The sequence below is a fragment of the Symphalangus syndactylus genome, chromosome 5, assembly GCF_028878055.3.
Source record: "Symphalangus syndactylus isolate Jambi chromosome 5, NHGRI_mSymSyn1-v2.1_pri, whole genome shotgun sequence".
Classification (NCBI taxonomy): domain Eukaryota; kingdom Metazoa; phylum Chordata; class Mammalia; order Primates; family Hylobatidae; genus Symphalangus; species Symphalangus syndactylus.
The window spans coordinates 15,999,612-16,023,586 of NC_072427.2; the positions used below are offsets into that span (position 1 = coordinate 15,999,612).

General features: G+C 42.7%; 1 protein-coding gene across 1 annotated transcript in view; it reads right to left on the reverse strand.

Annotated features, from left to right (window-relative positions):
- Nucleotides 1-23,975, reverse strand: part of IQGAP1 (IQ motif containing GTPase activating protein 1) — a 113,523-nt gene that overhangs the window by 19,333 nt on the left and 70,215 nt on the right. Inside the window, exons 16-28 of the mRNA XM_055277198.2 lie at nt 17,006-17,096; nt 16,660-16,827; nt 15,517-15,659; nt 10,115-10,285; nt 9,330-9,413; nt 9,161-9,232; nt 8,995-9,064; nt 8,434-8,642; nt 6,335-6,490; nt 5,923-6,086; nt 5,265-5,489; nt 1,083-1,223; nt 902-986 (exon numbers count right to left, since the gene is read on the reverse strand). Of these exons, the coding sequence (XP_055133173.1) occupies nt 902-986; nt 1,083-1,223; nt 5,265-5,489; nt 5,923-6,086; nt 6,335-6,490; nt 8,434-8,642; nt 8,995-9,064; nt 9,161-9,232; nt 9,330-9,413; nt 10,115-10,285; nt 15,517-15,659; nt 16,660-16,827; nt 17,006-17,096 (1,779 nt within the window). The remainder of the gene's footprint in view (nt 1-901; nt 987-1,082; nt 1,224-5,264; nt 5,490-5,922; nt 6,087-6,334; nt 6,491-8,433; nt 8,643-8,994; nt 9,065-9,160; nt 9,233-9,329; nt 9,414-10,114; nt 10,286-15,516; nt 15,660-16,659; nt 16,828-17,005; nt 17,097-23,975) is intronic.

Sequence of the window (23,975 nt, forward strand, 5' to 3'; positions counted from 1 at the left end):
AAATGAAATATCCCTTTGTTCAATACAGGAAAACAACGAGAACAGAACTGAAAACTACTGCCAGTAGTTAATGAAAGAGCAGATTCAGAAGGTAAAAATGACATACTTAAAGTCTGTTATTAAGTATTTCAGGGCATCTTTTGTTCACATATCATGGTAGCAAATAAGGCTGCTGTCACCCACATGCACTGTGTACTTTCATGTAGATGGGCTTTCCTTATAAAAAGCTAACAAACATAGCTAAATTCCTTAACATGACCCAATCAGCATAGAGTAACCCCACCTCCCAACATTCTCATGCTGCAGACTTCAAAGGCCAAGTTCATGCCTCTGAAATTAAATTCACTTAACACACATCTCTTCCACAGAAGAATTCAGGGACAGTCACAGCATTTCCCCTAGAGTTTCATTCAGAAGAAATAAAATTAATTCACCTGAACAGAAAGTCTAGAATCGAGGCCTCACTGTAGGAAAGCACAGAACTAGGAGAGAGAAGAAAAAAGCATTCAGATTAAAAAAAAAGAAAAGAGAAGAGCATAGCTGAGTAAGAAAAGAGTTATCAGCAACAGCCTTAGCAGAAACAATTGTGCCTGCTACTATTCGCCAGGTCACCAGCAGAGGGAACAATACTACAGCGAAAAGATAGGACTCAAAGAAACGCATCTGAAAACAGGAAAAATCCATCTTTCTACTTGTTTGATGTTTGTGTGCCAAACTACAGGAAGCATTTCATCCTAAGAGAGGCATCATTTACCAATTACAATTGCTTTCAAAAGCTCACAATCAACAGTAAGCTACTGCCAGAACCTACACTTAGGCAGTTAGTAATGATCTATGGTCAGCCCTGGTTTTATTGCTTTGTCCTCAAAGGGCAGGAGTCTGCCGGCTATGAGATTCTTACCTTCAGCAGCTCATCCTCACCAGCATCAGGGAACTTCTCATGCAACGAGTCCTTCAGCACTTTAGCAATGAAGCGCATCCCATAACTGTGGGATGGACAAAACTTAGTGAGAAGGATCAAGGAGCAGAAAGGCACTTAGTGCTGGGTTCTACTGGGGGTCATGACAACTGATGGCACTCACGGGATTTTGTCCACAGAGCTGACAATGGCTGAGAGAAACTTGTCTGTCACAGCCCGCATGTTCCTGATGGAGCTGTCTAGCCGTGTCTTCACTTCTTCATGAGCTAGCGCCTGCTCAGGGGTCACATCATAGGGCAGTTTGCTGGGAAGAGAGAAATTACACCCAACTATGTTAGACTAACAGCCAGGAACAGCCTGAAGCAAGTGTCTTACCTTTCATAAACTGAAAGACCCAGAAATATTAGATAGCTTAAGCTCATGCTCACAGGGCTGGTAAGTGATAAGGCTAGAATCTGAACTCAGGTTTTTAACTGTGAATCAGGTGCCTGAATTGTGTGCCAGGCACAATAATACGCACTTGGGAATAAAAGTTATACAAGACATGATACCTTCTCTTGAGTCTTTTACAGTCTGGTGGGAGCGACATACAGATGATTATAAACCTATTGTGCTGTAAATCAGTTCACCAAAAGTGCTACAGGACCATAGGGAAAGGGCTTCAACTCAGAATGGAAAAAGCAAGGAAGGCTTCCAAAAGGAACGGATGCTTGAACTCAAGAAAACGGGAGAGGAAGAGTCTTCTAGGAAGGAAGGGGAGACAGGAGAAATGAGAGTGGAAAAGCAGACAGGGAGCAGGCCATGGCAGACCCTGTATATGATACTGACAAATCTGGACTTTGTTAGAAACCAGAAGGAGGTCTTCAAAGATAGGAGTGCTATGCCAGGCACAGCAGCACATGCTAGCATTCCCAGCTACTAGGAAGGCTGAGGTGGGAGGATTGCTTGAGCAAGACCTTGTCTAAAAAAAAAAAAAAAGAGGCGAAGAGAGCTTTGGTACACACAGAAGGGGAAGAGAAGGCAATGTCACCACAAAGGCAGAGGCTGCAACCACACAGCCACAAGTTGAGGGATGTCAACAGTCACCACAAGCTGTAAGAGTCAAGAAACAGAGTTTCCACTAGAGCCTCTGCAGGGAGCGTGGCTCTTCCAACACCTCGACTTCATGATAGTGGTTTCAGATTTCTGGCCTCCACAATTGTGAGACAATGACTTTTGGTTGTTTTAAGCCACCCACTTTGAGGTGATTTGTTATGGCAGCCTTAGAAAATACAAGTAGAGGCTGGGTGTGGTGGCTCACGCCTGTCATCCCAGCACTTTGGGAGGCCGAGGTGGGTGGATCACCTGAGGTCAAGAGTTTGAGACCAGCCTGGCCAACATGGAGAAACCCCATCTCTACTATAAATACAAAAATTAGCCAGGCGTTGTGGCACATGCCTATAATCCCAGCTATTCGGGAGGCTGAGGCAGCAGAATCGCTTGAACCCGGGAGGCAGAGGTTGCAGTGAGCTGAGATTACACCATTGCACTCCAGCCTGAGCAACACAACGAGACTCTGTTTCAACAACAACAACAAAAAGAAAAATACAAGTAGATAGGAATACCCCTCTTCATTTGTCATAGCATGGCTAAATTAAAATAGGTAGACTATGAACACAAGAATTCTGCAAAAATCAACAGAAGCATTCTATGAGAACTAAATAAATACATGGAACTTAACAATAAAGAATATTGTATATTTTATTATTTATATGAGTTTTAAAAGCAGTAACCAGCAAGGGAATCAATATGCTAAAAAACATTGGTGATAGAACAGAACATTAACTTTGAGATTTTAGGAAAGAACATTCCCAAGAGGTGACAAGATTCCAGTTTGCTACGTGTATGGTGGCTGAAGTAAACGAAGAAAGCTAAGGGACCTGTGATGCTTACCTGCAGGACAGATCCCCACCACACCACCATACCTCACAGTCACTGGTATCTTAAAAAGAGTTCAAATCAATTTCCTTTTTTTTTTCAGATATGGGGTCTATGTTGCCCAGGCAGCGCTCAAACTCCTGGGCTCAAGCAATCTTCCTGTCTCGGCCTCCTGAGCAACTGGGACTACTGGTGCATGCCACCATGCCTGCTCCATTTCCATTTTATGAAAGGCAAAATAAGACACCAGTTTCTTACAGGTACCCACAAGAAAACCAATCCTGAAATGTCCAGCGGGCTTTGGATCTAAAAATGACTGACTCATGGACCATCAGAGGAAATAACTGAGAAGCCCAGAGCCAGTGTACATGGGGCTATCGGCAAGGAATGCCCTGGGTTGCAGGCAAAACTTCCCAGACAAGTATTGCACTTGGCTGACCACATTCCTGGATGTGGGCCTCAGGTATGCAGGCAAAAAAATTAAAAAGACTTTTGCAATGATCTGAATCCTGATAACAGACCTACAAGGTACTGAGAACCAATCAGACGCCAAATGATTCCTAATAAGGAAATGCCCTTTCTTTCTTTTTTTGTCAACCAGGATGGAGTGCAGAGGCGCCATCGAGGGACACTGCAACCTCAACCTCCCATGCTCAACCAATCCTCCTGCCTCAGCCTCTAGAATAGCTGGAACTACAGGTATGCACAACCGCACTCAGCTAATTTTTTTTTTTTTTTTTTTAAGTAGGGACAAGGTATCCCTATGTTGCCCAGACTGTTCTCAAACTCCTGAGCTCAAGCAATCCTCCCACCTCAGCCTCCCAAAGCGCTGGGATTACAGGCATGAGCTACCATGTCTGGCGAGATAAGCCCTTTCGAGGAGTCAGCAGAATGTTCCACTCTCCACCCAGCGTACAACTCTGTTTGCCTGGCATCCAGGTACATGGAAAGTAGAATGATGTAGAATAGTGTTATTCAAAGTTTGGACCAGTGCCAGTCTACAAACTGATCAAAGACAAGATAAAGAGAATGAGTCAGAATGTAAATCAATACATTGCTTCCTTCATTAAGAAAATCTTGCTATGAAAAAAAGTATCAGTTGAACTAAACAGTGTGCACAGATGATTTTCCATTACTGGTGTGCAAACCACACTTTGAATAGCAATGGTGTGGAAAGCTGCTACTCCGCCTATGCCCAGAGAACTTCATGCATGATCTAACTCTACTCCACAACAAGAAAAAACCACAACAGACCATGCTGCTCACACCTCCATCTCCCACCCCTCTGGGTCCCTCACCCAAGACAAATAAAATCAGAAACGTTTTGGCATTCTGAACTCCCTTTCCCCAGCATTACCCATATTTGATTGGCACACTTTTGCTTTAGATAAATTAATGTTGGTGGTTATGCTATGGCCCTAACTCAGTTATCTCCTGTAATATGTTAATTTAATTAGCCCAACTCATGATATTTCAGGGCAGCTCACCCCACACCATTTTTTTTCCTTTAATGAAACACAGTGAACTCACCCAATCTATATGAACCTTCTCATTCATCTGTATCCCTAGTTATGCTAGGGTCCATTTAAGTCCTACACCCTCCACCTTAGAGTGTTCAGACATGAATACTCTGCACCTAGCCCTTAGTAAGTCTGGGTTCATCTTAGCCTTTGGGCCTCAGCTAAATGAAATTTTATCTTCTGGGATAGGAGTTCCCTAACCACCTTATGTTAGCTCCCTCTTATAAAGTCTCCATTACAGAACCCTACATAAAACTTCACAAAACTTTCCTCAATGTTTAATTATGCTTTTATTTTTATGTACCGGGTTGGTGTCTCTTCCACCCAATGAACTATGAAGAGAGGGTAGGGAGCATGCCTGTTTCACTCATTATTGCATTACTGTACACATCTCTAACACAATGCCTGGCACATAGTAATATTCAATAAATATTTGCTAAATAAGTGAATTTATTACCAGGTCAACAACTTATAAAGTAGTTTTCTAAAGAAAAACTATTTGAGGCTGGGTGTGGTGGCTCACGGCTGTAATCCCAGCACTTTGGGAGGCCGAGGCAGGTGGATTGCTTGATGTCAGGAGTTCGAGACCAGTCTGGCCAACAGGGTGAAACCCTGTCTCTACTAAAAATACAAAAATTAGACAGGTGTGGTAGCGTGCAACTGTAATCCCAGCTACTCGGGAGGCTGGGGCATGAGAATCGCTTAGACCTGGGAGGTAGAGGCTGCAGTGAGCTGAGATTGTGCCACTGTACTCCAGCCTGGGTGACAAGAGTGAAACTCTGTCTCAAAAAAAAAAAAAAAAAAAGAAAAACTATTTGAACTAATATTAGTTTATAAATAAAGAGAGGGGAAAAAAGAGGGAAAGAATATTACAACATGAAAGAAAAGTGTTATTATGGTTAACATACCTTGCCTCTCCTGTCTGAGACTCCATCTGATTAACCCAAGATTTGTAAATATCCACAGGGTCAGTTTTGATGTTGAGAGATTTGTCATCCATAATTTCCTTCACGACTGGGGCCAAGATCTGTCTCAGGGCATTCTGGCCACGGGCACCACGGTTGAAACTTACAACCATTTTAATAACCGTAGGATTTCCTGTCACAATCTCTTGAATCTGATCTACCTTCGACCTATAAAACATCAGATAAAAATTTAAACTTGTCACAAAATTCATCAACTTAAAAGATCCTTCCTGCTTAAAGATCCTATCTCCCTGAAACAGTTTCTCTCGAAATATTCCCCGGCACTCACAGAACGTTCCTGCAGCTGCACACTGAATCATGGTCATGATTAGGTACGCTACTAGATAAAAATGTGAATTCTTTCTGTTCAGATTACTTTTTGAAATTATACCTTAATACAGAATGTTCCTAAAGTTAATTTATCCCTTCCCCAGAAGCAGCAAGATTTTATATCAGTTATTTAAAAATCAGATGCTTCTTTAGAGTAAGTATTTTTCGTAAATTAATTGAGATCAAGAAAAGATCAGGAAGGCATGATCTCAAACTGGGAGCCCCTGTGATAGTGGGAAGGGGCCTGTGCCCTGAGGAAATCTGTTCATACTTGATTTCCTCTTGGAGCGCTGTCTTAAAGAGCCGCAGGAGCAGGTACTCCTCTCGCTGGTTGGATGCGTAGTTGTAGAGTGTGAAGATTACAGAGTCCATGAACTTGGTGGACTTGTTCTGGGGCATCTGAAAAATTAGCTTGGCCAGATAGGTGGGATTGGTCTGAAATAAAACCAAGGGATAAGTCATTTGTAGGTAATATAAAGGCTGGCAAGATATATTCAATTATTTAAAATTGAAGGACTAGAATACATATGAGAAAAAAAATTAATAAATTAACATATTGAAGTGCCCGTCACTCACCCCTCAGTGGAAGTCAAAAATATCTCCAGAGAGATTGATGGTAAGGCTTTCTTGTGGAAAAATAAATTCACTAAATTTTTATAACATTGATTCCAGGAGCCACTTACTTGCAATAAATAAAACAGGTGCTGGTAAGCTTCCAACTTCTCTCTCTTCTCCTTGCTCAAAGCCTTGAGACCTCCCTTCTGTTTATTTATCATCATCATATCAGACAACTGTTCCTTATTTTTTTTGGTAAGTTTTTTACTGTGGGAAACCACATCCTATAAACAAAAACCAATAAATAGATCAGAAAGCTTTCAAACATGAACCTCTGGGCATTGAGGAAAGGTTTTGTAGCACGTGCAAACTCACATGAAGGTGTACTGCACTGGCAGATTCCCACTGAATATTTTAAAACCACTACACTTTATCCTGTTTTCAGTACATCAATAAATCCATTCTTATGTTCCAACAAAGAATCTGAGCCATAAGAATGTCCACTGAATTGGGAAACCAACTTCTAGCAATCTATTATAAAAATAAGTCTTAAATACAATAAAAGCTACATATATATTGAAACATTAATTGCAACGTTATTTATAATAAACGCTTGGAAAACCACCTAAATGTCAACTACTAGGGGAAAAAAGAGGTAAATCATAGTGTATCTTCTAAAAATCTATTATGCTGTTAAAAATAATATTTATGTGTGGGTGCAGTGGCTCACACCTGTAATCCCAGCATTTTGGGAGGCTGAGGCAGGCGGATCACTTGAGCCCGAGTTTGAGATCAGCCTGGGCAACACAAAGCTACTCTATCTCTTATAAAAACATAATTTGCCAGGCGTGGTGGCGTGCACCTGTCGTTCTAGCTACTCGAGAGGCTGAAGTGGGAGAATCACTTGAGCCTAGGAAGTCGAGGTTGCAGTGAGTCATGATCATGCCACTGCACTCCAGCCTGGGGTACAGAGGGAAACTCTGTTTCAAAAAATAAAAAAAAATTATGACTACTTATCATAGGGAAAGAGTCTTATCCTTTAATATGAAGTAAGAATGTAAGATACAAAATGACTGGGATAGGTGAAATTAGGCGAAGACATTTATCTTCTTTTCTCTATCAAAATTTTGTCTATTAAGTTGTTTTACGTCTTAAACATTTTTTTTTTTTTGAGACAGAGTTTCACTCTGTCACCCAGTCTGGAGTGCAGTGGTGCAATCTTGGCTCAATGCAACCTCTGCCTCCCAGGTTCAAGTGATTCTTCCACCTCAGCCTCCTGAGTAGCTGAAATTACAGGCATGTACTACCATGTCCAGTTAATTTTTTGTATTTTTAGTAGAGACAGGGTTTCACCATGTTGGCCTGGCTGGTCTCAAACTCCTGGCTTCAAGTGATCCACCCTCCTCGGCCTCCCAAAGTGCTGGGATTATAGGTGTGAGCCATCATGCCTGACCTCTCTTATATAACTTTTAAAAAAGCTTATGATGGCCGGGCACAGTGGCTCACACCTGTAATCCCAGCACTTTGGGAGGTCAAGGTGGGTGGATCAATCACTTGAGGCCAGGACTTCCAGACCAGCCTGGCCAACATGGTGAAACCCCCGTCTCTACTAAAAATGCAAAAAAGCCAGGTGTTGTGGCTCATGCCTGTAATCCCAGCACTTTGGGAGGCTGAGGTGGGTGGATCACCTGAGGTCAGGACTTCAAGACCAGCCTGGCCAACATGACGAAATGCCGTCTCCACTAAAATTACAAAAATTAGCAGGGTGTAGTGGCATGAGCCTATAATCCCAGCTACTTGGGAGGCTGAGGCAGGAGAATCGCTGAACCTGCGAGGCAGAGGTTGCAGTGAGCCGAGATCACGCCATTGCACTCCAGCCTGAGCGACAAGAGGGAAACTCCGTCTCCAAAAAAAAAAAAAAAAAAAGCCAAAAAACAAAAACATTAGCCAGGTGTAGTGTCACGTGCCTGTAATCCCAGCTACTTAGGAGGCTAAGGGAGGAGAATCGCCTGAACCTGGGAGGCAGAGGTTACAGTGAGCTGAGATCACATCGCAGTACAACCTGGGCAACAGAGTGAGACTTGGTCAAAAAAAAAAAAAAGCGCTTATGGCAGTAGCTGAGAAGAAAGTCAGCCTCCACCCTCCCCACCAGTCAAAAAGGGGACTAATGCAGGGGTTACAAAGCAAGATGAAGTGTTCCAAGGCCCCCGCTGGCACTGGGCCATACCTGCAATGTAATCTTATTTTTCACTAGCAGTCCAATTTTGATATCCATGAGATTGAGGTCATTCTCCAGCTGCTGGTTAGAACGAATGAGGGTGATAACCTCTTCCCGCATCTTCATAAGGTCAAGCTCCTCCTGAAAATCCTGGTCACTTTGGTCCAGCAGGTGGACAAATTTTCGGACCACAACCATAGGAGGATCCTCAGCATTGACTGACAGAAAGTATGCATCAAAGAAGAGAGTTAGCAGAAAAAGTACTATGTCTCAGGAAATAGCATTGTCTTGAAAAAGTAATTCTATTCACACACATTTAATTTTGAGATGTGCTAAGACAACTATCAGGTGCAGTCTTCTGTGTCAGGCTATTGCTATGTTATGGTAAAGGTTAATGCAACAAGCCAACAAGACACCTAGCCACATGTTAGGAAAGGGGCTTATGTCACAGGTCACACCCTCTCCCCCAAGCCTTGCCTTCAGGACAACAAAAGAGGTCTGTGCAGAATACCCTGAACTTGGTGGCTCCCAGCCACTGCCTCAACTCTTCACGCGGAGCCAGTTACTCACTGAGAGTCTTGTAGTCATCCCGAGCTTTGTTTGCCCGAATAAAAGCCTGGATTTTGATAATGTCATTTATCTAAGGAACAAAAAAGAAGACATTTCTCTGTTCATCCATCTACCAAAAATATGGCAAAACCCCTCCTAACTGCCTGTATGATCCAAGGGTGCTTACGTGGTCCCGGAAGTACTGCAGGCGATCTCGATAGCGCTTTCGAGCTTGGTGCATCCTTGCCAGGGACTGAATCTGCGGAAAAGGGATCCTGGAAATTAGAAGAGTCCTTCATCTCAACACGTGTTATACCTGCGCCCCTCATGGAGAAACCCTGCTCAGGCTACCATACCTTTACAACTTCATCTTTGTGGGAGCGCAGATAAGCTAACCGATCTTGATATGCCTTCTTCTGCTTGTATCCTCTCCACTGCGACTGAAACAATCAAATGTTACAGAAGACATATTACTTCCTGAGCATCAATGGAAGTTCAAAAAAAACTTTCATCTTGATATATGATCCAAGTGCAATTTCATGATGAAGTTTTAGTAAGGACCACTTCCAGCAGTGATAGGGGAACAAGGGCACAGGCCATCCCTCCACTGGAAGAACACGATGGCTACATTCTACTTCCCCTACGTCAGCACAGCCCTGTACACCTTTTACAGTGCAGCCATACAGATTCACTTACTGGCTTCTTACAACAAATCAGGTGAGGAAGGTAAGATACAATGGGGCATTCCCCTTTTTACACATGGGGACACAGACTTGGAGATTCACCACTGTCTGGCAGCAGTGCAGCCATCATTCCTAACTCAGAATTCTTTCCAGGACATTGTGCTACCTTATCATTGAAGCAAAACCACAGTTGTTTCCCTCAAGGTTCAAATCTTACAGAAAGGTATAGTCTTAGAAGAAGAGAGGAAGAGGTACCCAAGAACTGCCACTGTGCCACCATTAAACACCTGTAGGCACATTACGGTTATATGGTAGTAAACAGGAGGTACCTGTCAAAGGAAAGAGAAGACTAAGAGTCCGGAACTCAAAAAACACACTCAGTCAATGGTGACAGCTGCCCATTTATTACCCCTGCTCTAGATGCCCGCTTGCTGTCCGTGTGATAGGTTCTGAAATACCTGAATGCAGGTGATGGCAGGGATTTGTTTCTTCAGGAAATTCATCCTGGATCGGAATTCCTGTCGAACTAAGTATCCACGGCAGCGAGCCTGCAGCCTGGTGATCAGGCCTTCATTGGCCAGCCACAGCTGTTCTCGGTTATATGCAGCAGTCACCCCAGAGATAGAACTCTGAAAAAGCAGTGGTCACATTCAAAGACATTCACAGGCAAGAACGGATGCAGGTTTTCACGAAGTATCATCCACAGCACACAAGCTAGCACCTCCTGCTTCCTAAGTCTATACTAGATCATTAGCTACACAACAGGAATAAAGCCCTCAGGTCTGTTTTTTAGGACCACGTTGTTCTCACACATGTCCTCCCACCTAGAATACATTTCATAAACAAAAACTTGATCTTCTTTTACTTCATATGTCATCTCACTTATCCACCTATCCAACACTGACTAGGCTGGGCACTGTGCTGGCTGATCTGGGGTCACTGCAGATAAGAATAGAGTGACAGGTACCCAACAGGGCTGTGTGCCAAGTACCAAGGGACCCCTAGAATATTACAATGCAGGACATCTCAGGGGGAGAGACCAGAGGTGAGGACTGAAAATTGCTTCTCCAGGCAGATTGCAAATGGTCTTGAAAAGTAGCCTAGAGGGTTTGGACTGTCACTAAAGATACTGGAGAGCCAGGAAACCTTGTCAAGCAAAGGAATAAAACCATCAGATGTTTATTATTTATTTTAGGGACAAGGTTTCATTCTGTCACCCAGGCTGGAGTGCAGTGGTACAATCTCAGCTCACTGCAGCCTCAAATTCCTGGGCTCAAGCAATCCTCCCACCTCACCTCCTGAGTAGCTGCGGCTACAAGCGTACCACCATACCGGGCTAATTTTAATTTTTTAAAAAATATTTTTTGTAGAGATGAGTCCTCATTATATTGCCCAGGATGGAGATCATTTTTAGAAAAACAATACTGTTAGGAAAGTAGCTGACAGATTAGAGTGAGTAGAGACTTCCACCAAGTGGGTGAATTACAATGCTGCTATTGTGATCCAAGTGAGAGATGGCCTGGGCTTGAACAAGGGCAGCAGCAGTAAGAATGGCTAGGAACATCTGGTTACCTATCCAATATCTACCTTCTCCTTTCTCCTTGGTACCAGAGCCTCGATTTTTTTTTTCTGGGCAACACTGTATGCACTTAAAAGACTCCACAAGTGGCCGGGCGCAGTGGCTCACACCTGTAATCCCAGCACTTTGGGAGGCTGAGGTGGGTGGATCACGTGAGGTCAGGAGTTCGAGACCAGCCTGACGAACATGGAGAAACCCCGTCTCTACTAAAAATACAAAAATTAGCCAGGTGTGGTGGTGCATGCTTGTAATCCCAGTTACTCAGGAGGCTGAGGCAGGAGAATCGCTTGAACCTGGGAGGTGGAAGTTGTGGTGAGCCAAGATTGTGCCATTGCACTCCAGCCTGAGCAACAAGAGCGAAACTCCGTCTCAAAAAAAAAAAAAAGACTCCATGAGGTAGAGCGAGGTCATGCGCTATGAGCAGTAGTAGTATGGCAGGACCTTTGAGAAAGCTCCTTGAGAGAAACAGACAGCTGGGCAGCACACCTTTTTTGCTCTCCTTCCCCTTCTTTCTACTTCCTGCTTGGACTGCTAACTTGATGGTCAAAGCTCCAAACTGTCATTATAGCTGACAAGGTGACCTTTAGAATGGAAGCCACATGCTAAGAATGACAGAGCACAAAGGTGAAGGATCCTGGGACAGATGATACCATGAAGCTACATTTCCCCTGGACTGCTCAACTGCAGAATCATTTCATGTGAGATAAAAATACAACCTTATATACTATTGCAGCCTCTGTTTTTTTCCTGTTAAACTGTGTTTGAGGTGTCTGCTGGACTTCTGGACTGCAAAAGGAAGTGCAAAAACCTGGTGGTGGGGAAAAGGGTTAACGTCTGGAGGTACAGATTTAGGAGTCACAAGCACAAGGGTAGGGGCTGGAGCCACAGGCTTGAAAGAGATCACTCAGGAAGAATGTGTAGGAGAAGGCCAATGGACTCTTCGTATAATTCAAGCAGAGGTTGAGAAAGGAAGGTAGCAAGAGAGATTAAGAAGGAACATTCAGAAGTAGGAAAATCAGAAGAGAGTTGTATGGGAGAAGCCAAAGGAATTGAGGGTTTGAGGAAGAGACTTTTGACAAGTCAAATATGAGTGCTCAGAACTGAATTTGGCAATTAAAAGGTTATTGATGAATTCTAAAATAAGAGTTTTACTAAGTAAAAGCTGGACAGGAAATCACACTGCTGTGAGCCAAGAAGTGGATGGTAACAGAGTGAATTAGTGACGAGTAGACTAACTTTCAAGGCCCTTAGCAAGAGTATGAATGTAGGTGAGGCCAGATCAGGGAAATTCCATGGGCTTTAAAAAAATTTTGTATTATTATTTTTTCAAAGATGTGGGAAATAAAGATGCTTAAGTATGTAGGCTGCTACTTAAAATACAGTCCTTGGGCCAGCAGCATCAACATCACCTGAAAGCTTGTCAGAAACGTAGATTTTCTCAGACCTCGCACTAGAATCAGAGCCTTCACTTTAACAAGATCCCAGGTGATTCAGACAGACATTAAATCCTGACAAGCACTGGAGGAAGAGCACGAAAAGTACATGGTCTGCAAGGAACTGGGAGAGGATGAAATCAAGCAGTAAGATAAATAATGAGCTTTAGAAAGGATAGCTGTTTCCTCTGGAGAGAAAATGAAGAAGGAATCAGTGAAAATCCAAGTAAGTTGAAAGTACAGACAGTGGTGAGTAGAGAGTGGGAGGATCTATATGTGATGGCCACTATTGTTGGCAGGGGAGGTAAGAGGTCAGGTTACATGCTGAAAATGAGGTAGCATCCCTTCCCTGTTTAAATTCTTAGGTCCCTATATGCAAAACACTATTCAAACATGAGTGTTTCTGTGGAGGTTGGTAAGATTCTCAAAGGTGTCCCTGAACTAACAAGAGTTAAAAATCACTCTGCTAGAAGTTGTACCCTGAATTCTTAGCACAGCACACTAGGCCCTCAAGCTTCAACCTGGGCCTCCTGTCCTGCCACTCCTACCACGTGCCAGGTAATACACCATTCGTCTCTCCTTCAGGGGTCCATGTCCTTTCAGTACTCTGTGCTTTTTCCTTTTCTATTTTCTCTCCTACTTCCTTTTTATAATTTCAGCAAGCTCATCCTTAACTTTCCCTTTCTGTCTAGAACAGCCTTTTCTTTTTTTCTCAGCTGCTAAAATATTATCTATGCTATGTTACTCCAGGACAAAATGAAAAATTCCCTTAAGACTTCCCTTATTGTGCTATGATTAGAGCACCACTTCTCTCTGCCTTACATTACAGTACTTGGTTTTGTGTCTGCTGTTTTCACAACACTGTGAAACACTGGAAGGTAGAGACTCTCTGATACATATTTCTATCTTCTCAATGCCCAGAACAGAGTTCAATGAATTTAAATTTCATCACCTGTGAAATCATTAGCAATGAAGATGAAACACTGGAAAGGTAAGAGACTGTAACCCACCATATAAAGAGAACTTTAACCACAAGGTAGAAATCACCCATCTGATGTTAACTCCTAAATAAAGGGACTATTTCACTTTTTCCACAGGTGTATTTTTGACTTGTTCCACACAGGATTTGGGAAATATTGCCAAAGGAAGTAAATGACCTTTTGAAAATCTTTTACTGTCCTTTTTCTCTAGGAATCTTGAATGTCTATTAGTAATATGTCTACTCATGACCTACAGGAGCTTACTGAGCATCTTCCCTCAGTATATATTCCTCCCCTTTAACATTCATTAAACAACTCTGGTTTAATTAACAGGAGTGCAGTACCAAGTTAAAACTTAAAAGTCCTCAACAGTCCATCAATGACAACGTAACTTCCCCTTCGAGAAAGTACTGCAAACTTAGCAGCTCACTTTAAAAACTACTAGGGGGCATAGACAAGCACAAATGTGACTAAAATTCGAATCCAAGTACATTAAATTCTGAATGAATACCAAGTTCTTTGGGAGCTTCAAAGGAAGATGAAGGGGGTAAGGAAAGGAAATTTTAAAAAGATTCATAGAGGAGATGACTTGAGATGGGTGTGCTTGGAGGACTGAATTTTTAAGTTAAATATTCCTTTTTTTGAGACAGGGTCTTGCTCTGTTGCCCAGGCTGGAGTGCACTGCTGTGATCATGGCTCGTTACAGCCTTGACCTCCCGGGCTCAACTAATCCTTCCGCCTCATCCTCCCAAGTAGCTGGAATCACAGACACACACCACTATGCCCAGCTAATTTTTGTATTTTTTGTAGAGATGAGGTTTCACCATGTTGCCCAAGCTTGTCTTGAACTCCTGGGCTCAAGCAGTCTTTTTGCCTTGGCCTCTCAAAGTGCTGGGATTACAGGTGTGAGCCACCATGCCCAGCCTGAATTTTTTTCTTTTATTATACCAAGAATCAGTACAAAGGGAAGGATAGAATTTTGACAGACATAGATGGCAGGGGAGAGAGATCTCATGATAGCAGAGACTTGTTTGGTTCATGACTATATTCCCCATTCCTTAGAAGAGTACCTGCTACATTTGAGGTATTCAACAAATAACTGTTGAATGGGCTGGGTGTGCTGGCTCACACCTGTAATCCCAGTACTTTGGGAGGCTGAGGCGGGTGGACCACTTGAGGCCAGGAGTTCAAGACCAGCCTGGCCAACAGGGCAAAACCTCGTCTCTACTAAAATTACAAAATTAGCCAGGTGTGGTGCATGCCTGTAATCCCAGGTATTCGGGAGGCTGAGGCAGGAGAATCGCTTGAACCCAGGCAGGTGGAGGTTGCAGTGAGCCGAGACTGCACCACTGCACTCCAGCCTAGGTGACACAGTGAGACTCTGTTTAAAAAACAAACAAACAAACAAAAAAAACTGTTGAATGGAACAGCATAAGCAAAGACACAAAGACACAGAAGATGAAAAAGTACTTTAAAAGCTCTATGAAAATGCTAACTTTATTTGAAAGTGCAGGTTGTAGCTAATATAATTTGTGAAACAGTCAGAAGAGAGACTGAAAATATAAACTGGAAGAGATTAAAACAGTTGCATTTAATGGAGTCAGCAACTTTTCATTTTTCTTTTATACATCATCTAACTTTTCTTAGCATATGGTTTATATCACTTAATTCTATAATTCAGATGTTTTACAAATTCAGGCCTTAGTCACTCCCCCAACTACTACAAAAAAATTACCCCAAAACAGCTCACTACATGACCTCAATTTTAGTCTAGGGCTTCTGACCACACACCCTGTTCCTCTTAATTAATATTATAGCTTGAAAACACTTTTTCTCAGCTTCTTCTTTTGTGAAGAAAGGTGACCTACCTGGATCTCCTCCCGAGAAAGCTGCATAAAATTTTGCACAAAATTTGGGGGTTCGTCCCATCCTCCTTCCTGGGTCTCCAGATTGTGGTAATAATAATATCCACCTTTTACCCAGTGCTTCACCCACTTGCTGTTATTATCTCCTGGCAGAAAATAAAGGAAAGATAGAAGACATCCAGAGCCACACTCCCCAGCTGTATGTCCAGAACTGCAGGATTATTACAGTCAGGTCTCACAGTCTAAATGAAGACCACTCCAAAAGCTGCTCCTTGGATCTGTGAGAGTAAAGGGGCATCCTAAGCCCCCATTAAATTATGGCTTTGTAATGACTAATTTAGCTCATTTATGTCTATAAGAAGAAAACACCTGTGAAGTCCAATTATGGAATTAACCATGATTAACTTTGTTCACTCCAAAGCCAAAGCTTAAGGCCTGTCTTAAAAAATGTGCAACCATTCAGCCTCTCCAGTTTTTCAATTTTTTTTTTTTTTTTTTTTAGACAGAGTCTTGCTCTGTTACCCAGGCTGGAGTGCAGTGGCATGATCTTGGCTCACTGCAGCCTCTGCCTCCCGGTTCAGGCGATTCTCCGGCCTCAGCCTCCCGGGTAGCTGGGATTATAGGCACACGCCACCACGCTCAGCTAATTTTTGTATTTTTAGTAGAGACAGGGTTTTACCATGTTGGCCAGGCTAGTCTTGAACTCCTGACCTCAGGCGATCCGCCCGCCTCGGCCTCCTAAAGTGCTGTGATTACAGGTGTGAGCCACTGCACCTGGCCCAGTTTTTCAATTTTTAAAAGTCCATAAAATGGATAAGAAATCTTATTTCTTTCCCTCTTTTTACAGACAAACTACTTTTAATTGCCTATAGGCTTAATCAGAGCTACTGCTATTCTGTGAAAGATAAACAGTTAAATATTTTAATCTTTCCCACATTCTCAGAAAATTGGCCTTGTTAACACAGCTGTCCACAAAGGGGGGGAAAAGGATATTTTCAAAAATAGGGATTTCATCTCCTTTAAAATGAGCCTAAGTACTGTATAGCTATGCTAAAAGGTCTTTCCCTATAGCTTATCCCTTTCCTCTGTCCCCTCATATACTCAAGGGTTAGCTTCAGGGCACATATGTATTATCCCAGAACTCACCCACTGCCAGTTTTTTCTTCTTGGCTTCAGCAAGGTCACTCTGGTAAGTTTCACCACATTCAGGGATGACTCCATATAAGCCAACATCAGGGGAACGAAGGGCACTCAGTGTTTTGCCAACATCACCACTTTCTACTGCCTCATTAATGGCAAAGATTCCTAAGGCAACTATTCCGGGAAAGAATTGTTACCAGAATAGTTTAGAGAGTGTCTAAATTCACATACTGGTTCACCTAACTATATCTACTGGCAAATTGTTCCCCCACGCCTATCTTGGTCAAGCTGTATGGAGCACCTTGTCACCCCCAGCCTCCACCAAAACAGAAATAAAACAGGTGATACATACACTTCTGTGCTTCTTGGGTGTCTTTGTTGGACTGCCAGATTCCACCTTGAATTTCATCCAACCATAACACAGCTGACTCATCCTGGATTTCCTACATATTGTTAAAAGCAAAATATTAAAGCCATGAAATCGGGGTACATGTAACATACATGTGATGAGGGGGGTGGCTTCCTAGACTCAATTAAATATGAAAGAACAGGCTTAAAAAATACGAGACACGTGGGTTAGTCAAATGGAAGAAGTAGGCATCAAAAAACTGGTAAAAAGTTTGGTGCAGTGACTCACACCTGTAATTCAACACTTTGGGGGGCTGAGGCAGAAGGAATGCTTGAGCCCAGGAGCTCGAGACCAGCCTGGGCAACATAGTGAGACCCCGTCTCTCTAAAAACAAACAAAACAAAATAACTTAGCCAGGCATGGTGGTGCACGCCTATATTCCCAGCTACTAGTGAGGCTGAGGCAGAAGGATTGCTTGAGCCCAGGAGGTTAGGCTGCAGTGAGCCATGTTCTTACCACTGCACTACAGCCAGAGTGCAGACTTGTCTCCAAAAACAAACAAACTGGTAAAGGTCATAAGATAAGGGAAATGGCCCACATGTAGGTGAAGATTATATAAAGATGAATTTAAGTGGTTCAGGAGGTTGTGAACAGCTAGAAGGGACAAGAGGTCCAGACAGACTGGGAAGGGGTCCAGAGACTTTAACAGGGTGACAAGGGCCAGGGTATATATATGAATATGCAGTACTTATTTGAAAGCCTCCTTTGCCAACAATATTCAGAGGAAGTTAACGTTCTCTATGACTACTAATGTTTTTAAGACTGTCAAGTCTTACTTTAACCAGAACCTTTGAATTATCACATTTAAAGCCAGAAGTCACTACAGGCAATCTACATTTCTCACCAGCTGATATCCTAAAACTTGAATGTTAAATCAGTTGCTGGGTACTTAAAAGCAAATTTTCACACAGAAATATCATGAATGTTGTGATTACTTTCCTTAGTACAGCTAACAAAAGCCTCACAGCATAGTCTGAGTTGACTATTGTGGATAGAGATGATGTATGATGTAGTGGAGGTGACTTACTTTCCTCTTCCTAAATTCGTTAAGACAATTTTCTTTTTTAAAGGAGATTGTTGGTGACCATTTGCTCTGAACGGCATTTTAAACAGAAGTAGATTAGTGGAAATATCTTCCTCTAGTATCTTCCAATTTTTTTTTTTTTTGAGACAGAGTCTCGCTCTGTCACCCAGGCTGTAGTGCAGTGGCACCATCTTGGCTCACTGCAAGCTCCGCCTCCTGGGTTCACGCCATTCTCCTGCCTCAGCCTCCCGAGTAGCTGGGACTACATGCACCTGTCGCCACGCCCAGCTAATTTTTGTATTTTTTTAGTAGAGATGGGGTTTCACCATGTCAGCCAGGATGGTCTCCTGACCTTGTGATCTGCACGTCTTGGCCTCCCAAAGTGCTGGGATTACAGGCGTGAGCCACTGCGCCCGGCCGTATCTTCCAATTTTCAAGAATGTAGCTGCCATATTCCAATTTGGGGAAGTAGCTTATGGATTAGCCCCAGGTAGTCACTACTGTTACTGAGAGTTAGCCCAATAGGATTCTACTTCTACCTGCTCTCAGTATGAGAGTCAGAATCAGAAACCACTGCTGATACCCCGTTAGATTTCCATGGTCATACTGAGGTTATGTAAGCTTCAACGATCTCAAAAGAGTGGGGGTTGTTAAGATGCCTGTAAGGTCTTTACAGAAAGCATCAATTCAGCAGATTACTAGGGCACTCTTCTTTAGAAAAGACTTCAGGTTTTAAAGTGGCCAGGTTGTGAGAGTCATGTTTGTGGTGATCTAGGCAGACCCAACAAAATTAACATACTCCTGAGGCTTGAGCTAACAGCAATTGGTATAAATAGCAACTCAAAAAGTCATTTAGATTGCTTGATGTGAATATAATTTGCCAAGGCATGAATGAGGCAGAATAAAGAACTTAGTAAATCACCATAACTATGTGTCCAAATGAGGCAGGGTCTGAGCTTTGAGGCAAAGTGAAACGTTTCACTGCCCAACAGCTGAAGTCACAAAACCTTAGGGAAGGCTTGGCTTTCCTCCTGTTTTATTAGAGAAAGATACAACATTTCACTCCATATAGTGAAGCAGCCACAATCCCTGCAATGAGTGCAGGTGACAGGATAAGGCCAAAGGAAAGCATCTGAAATTGAAAGCAGTGATTTCTCTTAAATGTAGTCTTTTAGAAAGATCATTTAACCTAATTATGGTAGGTGCCAGCCTTACAATTCTAAGAGTCACTGTCCCAATTTTAAGAAGCGCACGGTCTTGGGAAAGGAAAAGAGTAAACAGATAAATACAATGCAAGAACAAATAAATCACTTAAAAGCTGCAGAACCTAGTACCTTCCTACCACTAGTCGCTTTCTATTACTGAAAATAGAAAATGACCACACACAATCCCCTAGAGTCCTAAGAATAACTACTGGAAATACTAGACAATAGTTCCAATGTGAGACAATACAATGAGTCAGCTGCAGGCTTGTGACAACTTAAATTGTGAAGTCATAAGCGAGAGAGCTGATGGTCTAGTCTCCAAGAGAAGCAGCAAAAAATCCTTGTATCATAAAAACAGAAGCATTTCCACAGAATCAAGCCATTTTTGGTTCACTTCTGGAATAATCATACAACAGATATCTGAGCAGAATCTGCTGTAAGCAAAGTTGTGAGACTTAGTACAACCTCCCTTGCATTGAGAAAGGCAGAACCTTTCCGAGCATTCAGAATTCTTTCTTCCCTGCCCCACGCAGACTAAAGCAAAACCTTTCATACACACTCCTTAAGAAATAAGCAATAGAGCAATAGTATGAAAGGCAAGAAAAAGTGAATGGATGGGTGTCTCAGGTGTTTTAGGGAAACATTAATATAGAAAAGCCCCTCACCAGAATGAAGAAGGAAAGACAGACAGCATACACTACCTCATCCCAGTGTAAGAAGAAAGAACAGGTTCTTTCTGCTCCAATTAGACTGAATAAAATGACAAAACCCAAATCCTTCTGGTAAAATTTGTTTTAAAGAGATCACCTAAGATTAACTCAAATCACCGAGCAGAGTGTTAAAACCCAGGCTAGACGTTATGGAGAGAAAACAGATTTGCTGTAAAAATGCTATATAAGATATATTCAAGTACAGCTCCCTACCAACTCTGACACTTAGAAACACACTGATTGCATTTCAGAAGAGGTAAAGAGATAGGGACGAGAAGTCAGAATTTAAAAAAAGAGTGGGCAATGATTGGAGGTAGAAGAGGTGAAGAAGCCACAAAACACAGAGAAAGGGAGAAGAGGCAAAAGAATGACTATGTTATGTACATGTATATATGGAAAGCACACACTCACACGCCCCTCTAAAGGGCACTTCTCACCACTCAAAACTTTTTAAAAAGCCTTTACTTACTATGTGGCTTGGTTTGCATGTGTGATGATAGACCCAATATTACATGTATAACTATATAACCACATATATACCACATACACACATAAACACACATACACAAATCTGTACAACACATTTATTAACTACACAACATAAGCACTGACCAATCACGATGGAGCAGAGTCCTTATGGCCACTGCTGGTTTAGTTGCCGTATAATGGGATTTCAACTAGAGTTGGGGAGTGATGGCACAGATATGGGAGGGTTGGGACAATAACAATGTACCAAACAAAATAAAAGTATTTCAATGTCCTAACAACTGGTACAGCTGTGCTGGTGTGAACCAGCTGATTACTAGCTACATGCATATAAGCATGTCTGCACAAGTGCATACACACACATGGAGGTCAGAGAGAGATTTGAGAGATTTAAGTCATTCTTTTTTTTGAGACAGAGTCTTGCTCTGTCACCCAGGCTGGAGTGCAGTGGCCCGATCTCGGCTCACTGCAAGCTCCACCTCCTGGGTTCACGCCATTCTCCTGCCTCAGCCTCCCGAGTAGCTGGGATTACAGGCGCCTGCCACCATGCTGGGCTAATTTTTTTTTTTCTTGTATTTTTAGTAGAGACGGGGTTTCACTGTGTTAGCCAAGATGGTCTCGATCTCCTGACCTCCTGATCCACCTGCCTCAGCCTCCCAAAGTACAAAGATTACAGGCGTAAGCCACTGCGCCCGGCTGATTTAAGTAATTCTTATTCTTTCTTCCTTTTTGAGATGGAGCCTCGTTGTCACCGAGGCTGCAGTGCAGTGGTTTGATCTCAGCTTACTGCAACCTCCTACTCCCGGGTTCAAGCATTCCTCCTGCCTCAGCCTCCTGAGTAGCTGGGACTACAGGGATGTGCCACCACACCTGGATAATTTTTGTATTTTTAGTAGAGACGGGGTTTCGCCATGTCAGCCGGGCTGGTCTCAAACTCCTGACCTCAAGTGATCTGCCTTCCTTGACCTCCCAAAGTGCTGGGATTATAGGCGTGAGCCACCACATATGGCCTAAGTCATTCATATTCTTAATTATAAAATGAGTTCCTGAGGGGCCCTGATATCCATGTCTTGCATTCAGACTTTACTACTCATGACTAGTAATCCACTTTTATCAAGAGTCCCACAAACACTAAATTTAAATGAAGAGAGACGTGACATCAGTGAAAATGGTAAAGACTTCTGAAAATCCTCTCCACCATGAAAAACAAACAAAAAACACTGGCACACTGGCAAACAATCACCAGCACCAGTTTTTCTTTTTGTGAAACGGAGTTTTCGCTCTTGTCACCCAAGCTGGAGTGCAGTGGTGCTGACTGCAACCTCCACCTCCTGGGTTCAAGAATTCTCCTGCCTCAGCCTCCTGGGTAGCTGGGATTACAGGTGCCTGCCACCACGCCTGGCTAATTTTTTGTATTTTTAGTAGAGATGGGGTTTTGCCATGTTGGCCAGGCTGGTCTCGAACTCCTGACCTCAGGTGATCTGCCCGCCTGGGAGTCCCAAAGTGCTGGGATTACAGGCATGAGGCAATGCGCCCAGCCCTTTTTTTTTTTTTTTTTTAAGACAGGGTCTTGCTTTGTCACTCAGGCTGGAGTGCAGTGGTGCAATCTTGGCTCACCGCAACCTCAGCCCCCCAGGCGCAAGTGATCCTTCCACCTCAACCTCCCAAGTGCCTGGGACCACAGGTGCACACCACAATGTCCAGCTAATATTTTTATTTTTTGTAAAGACGGGGTTTTACCATCTTGCCCAGCCTGGTCTCAAATTCCTGGGCTCAAGCTATCCACCCGCGTTGGCATCCTAACGTGCTAGGATTATAAGCATGAGCCACTGCACCCGGCCAGTTTTTTCAATACAGTAGAAATTAACCAAAGGCTTGCAGAAATTGGAGAGTGTATTCAAGAAAAACAGCTGAAACTCAGTAAGAACAGTGAGCTCTGTGGTGCTTTAAACTCCCCTATTCCAATCTGCCCCTCCTACCATCCCTTCAAAGCCCCATTCCCAGAGAACTGTCATTAGCTGACCTGTTCAGAGGTCACACTCGCAAGGCTGTCTTTATTTGACCTGACCAAGAGCTCATCCAGTGCAAACAGCCTTTTCTCCAGAAGAAATTGTCAAAAACATTAAGGATAACAGTTTAGGCAAACAAGAGACTAACTAAAAACCTTATAAGGAAGAGCTGTAGAATGAGATGTTTGTTCATGGAGAGCTCTGACAACTTGACATATTCCTGGATGGGATCTAGGAGGCCACAGTGCATGTGTGGGCTGTGCACATGCTCAGAAAAGATCTGATAAAGCTCTTGTTTAGCATATCGTCAAGAAATATAAAATGGGCAACCAGCGGCCCTCAGGGCTGCTCTGTCTATGGAGTAGCCATTCTTTTATTCCTTCACTTTCTTAATAAACTTGTTTCCACTTTACTCTATGGACTCTCCCTGAATTCTTTCTTGTGTGAGATCCAAGAACCATCTCTTGGGGTCTGGATCGGGACCCCTTTCCTACACAGTACTGCAGCTCAAAACAAAACAAAAAATATCCCCCACACAAAAAACTCCGGACCATGTGGCTTCACTGGAGACTTGTACCAAATGTTTAAAGAACTGGCTAATCCTTTACAAACTCTTTCAAAATATAAAAGGAACACTTCAATTCATGAGGCCAGTATTACCCTGATACCAAAACCAAACACAAAAATATCAGAAGAAAATAAAACTACAGACCAAATGTAACTTAAGATCTTTTGCTCGCTAAATTTGTAACTCAGTGATAAATATTTTTAAAAACACTCCCAAATGGCTGATGGAGACTTACATGTTCAGGTGATGCCAAAAACAAAAAACAAAACAAAACAAAAAAACCAAAACCAAAACCAAACAAACAAAAAACAATTTCCCCCAATGTGTAGCTCACCCAGCTGGGCCTGGCAATGTTAAGCAATTTTTCCTTTAACTCCCCCGACTTCCTCCACCTTTGATGAAGTCTGAAAAGTTTTTCCACAGCAAAGGAAATGCTTCAAACTCTATAGTCACATCCTCAAAAGGTTTGACTCCGATGACCCAAATAAGACGCACACACAGCCTTTTGAATTATTTACACTTTACCTATTCGTGACTTGATAGACATACTGTTTTTTTCCACTGTGGCTATCAGGAATAATGCTACTATGAAGATAAAGTTGTTCAAAGTAATTGTAACACAAGCTCATCTTTTGAAACGTTTGTCTTACCTGCTACCTAGTTTGCTGAGGAAATTGACAAGGTTTATGCCTCTTTTTATGCTGTTGCTGTCTAGGAAGTTGCCTTGTATGTAGTAGGCCCTCAAATAATTGTTGATTAAAGCATAATTAACATCTGTTTTCTAATTGTGACTGATCTCCTTTTCAGTGCTTACTAAGTAACAACAACTGGATAGAACCATAGCCTTCAGAAGATTCCTGAAGTGAGGCAGCAAGTGGAAGGGCTAAAAGAAATTTTTAATTCTGAGTAGC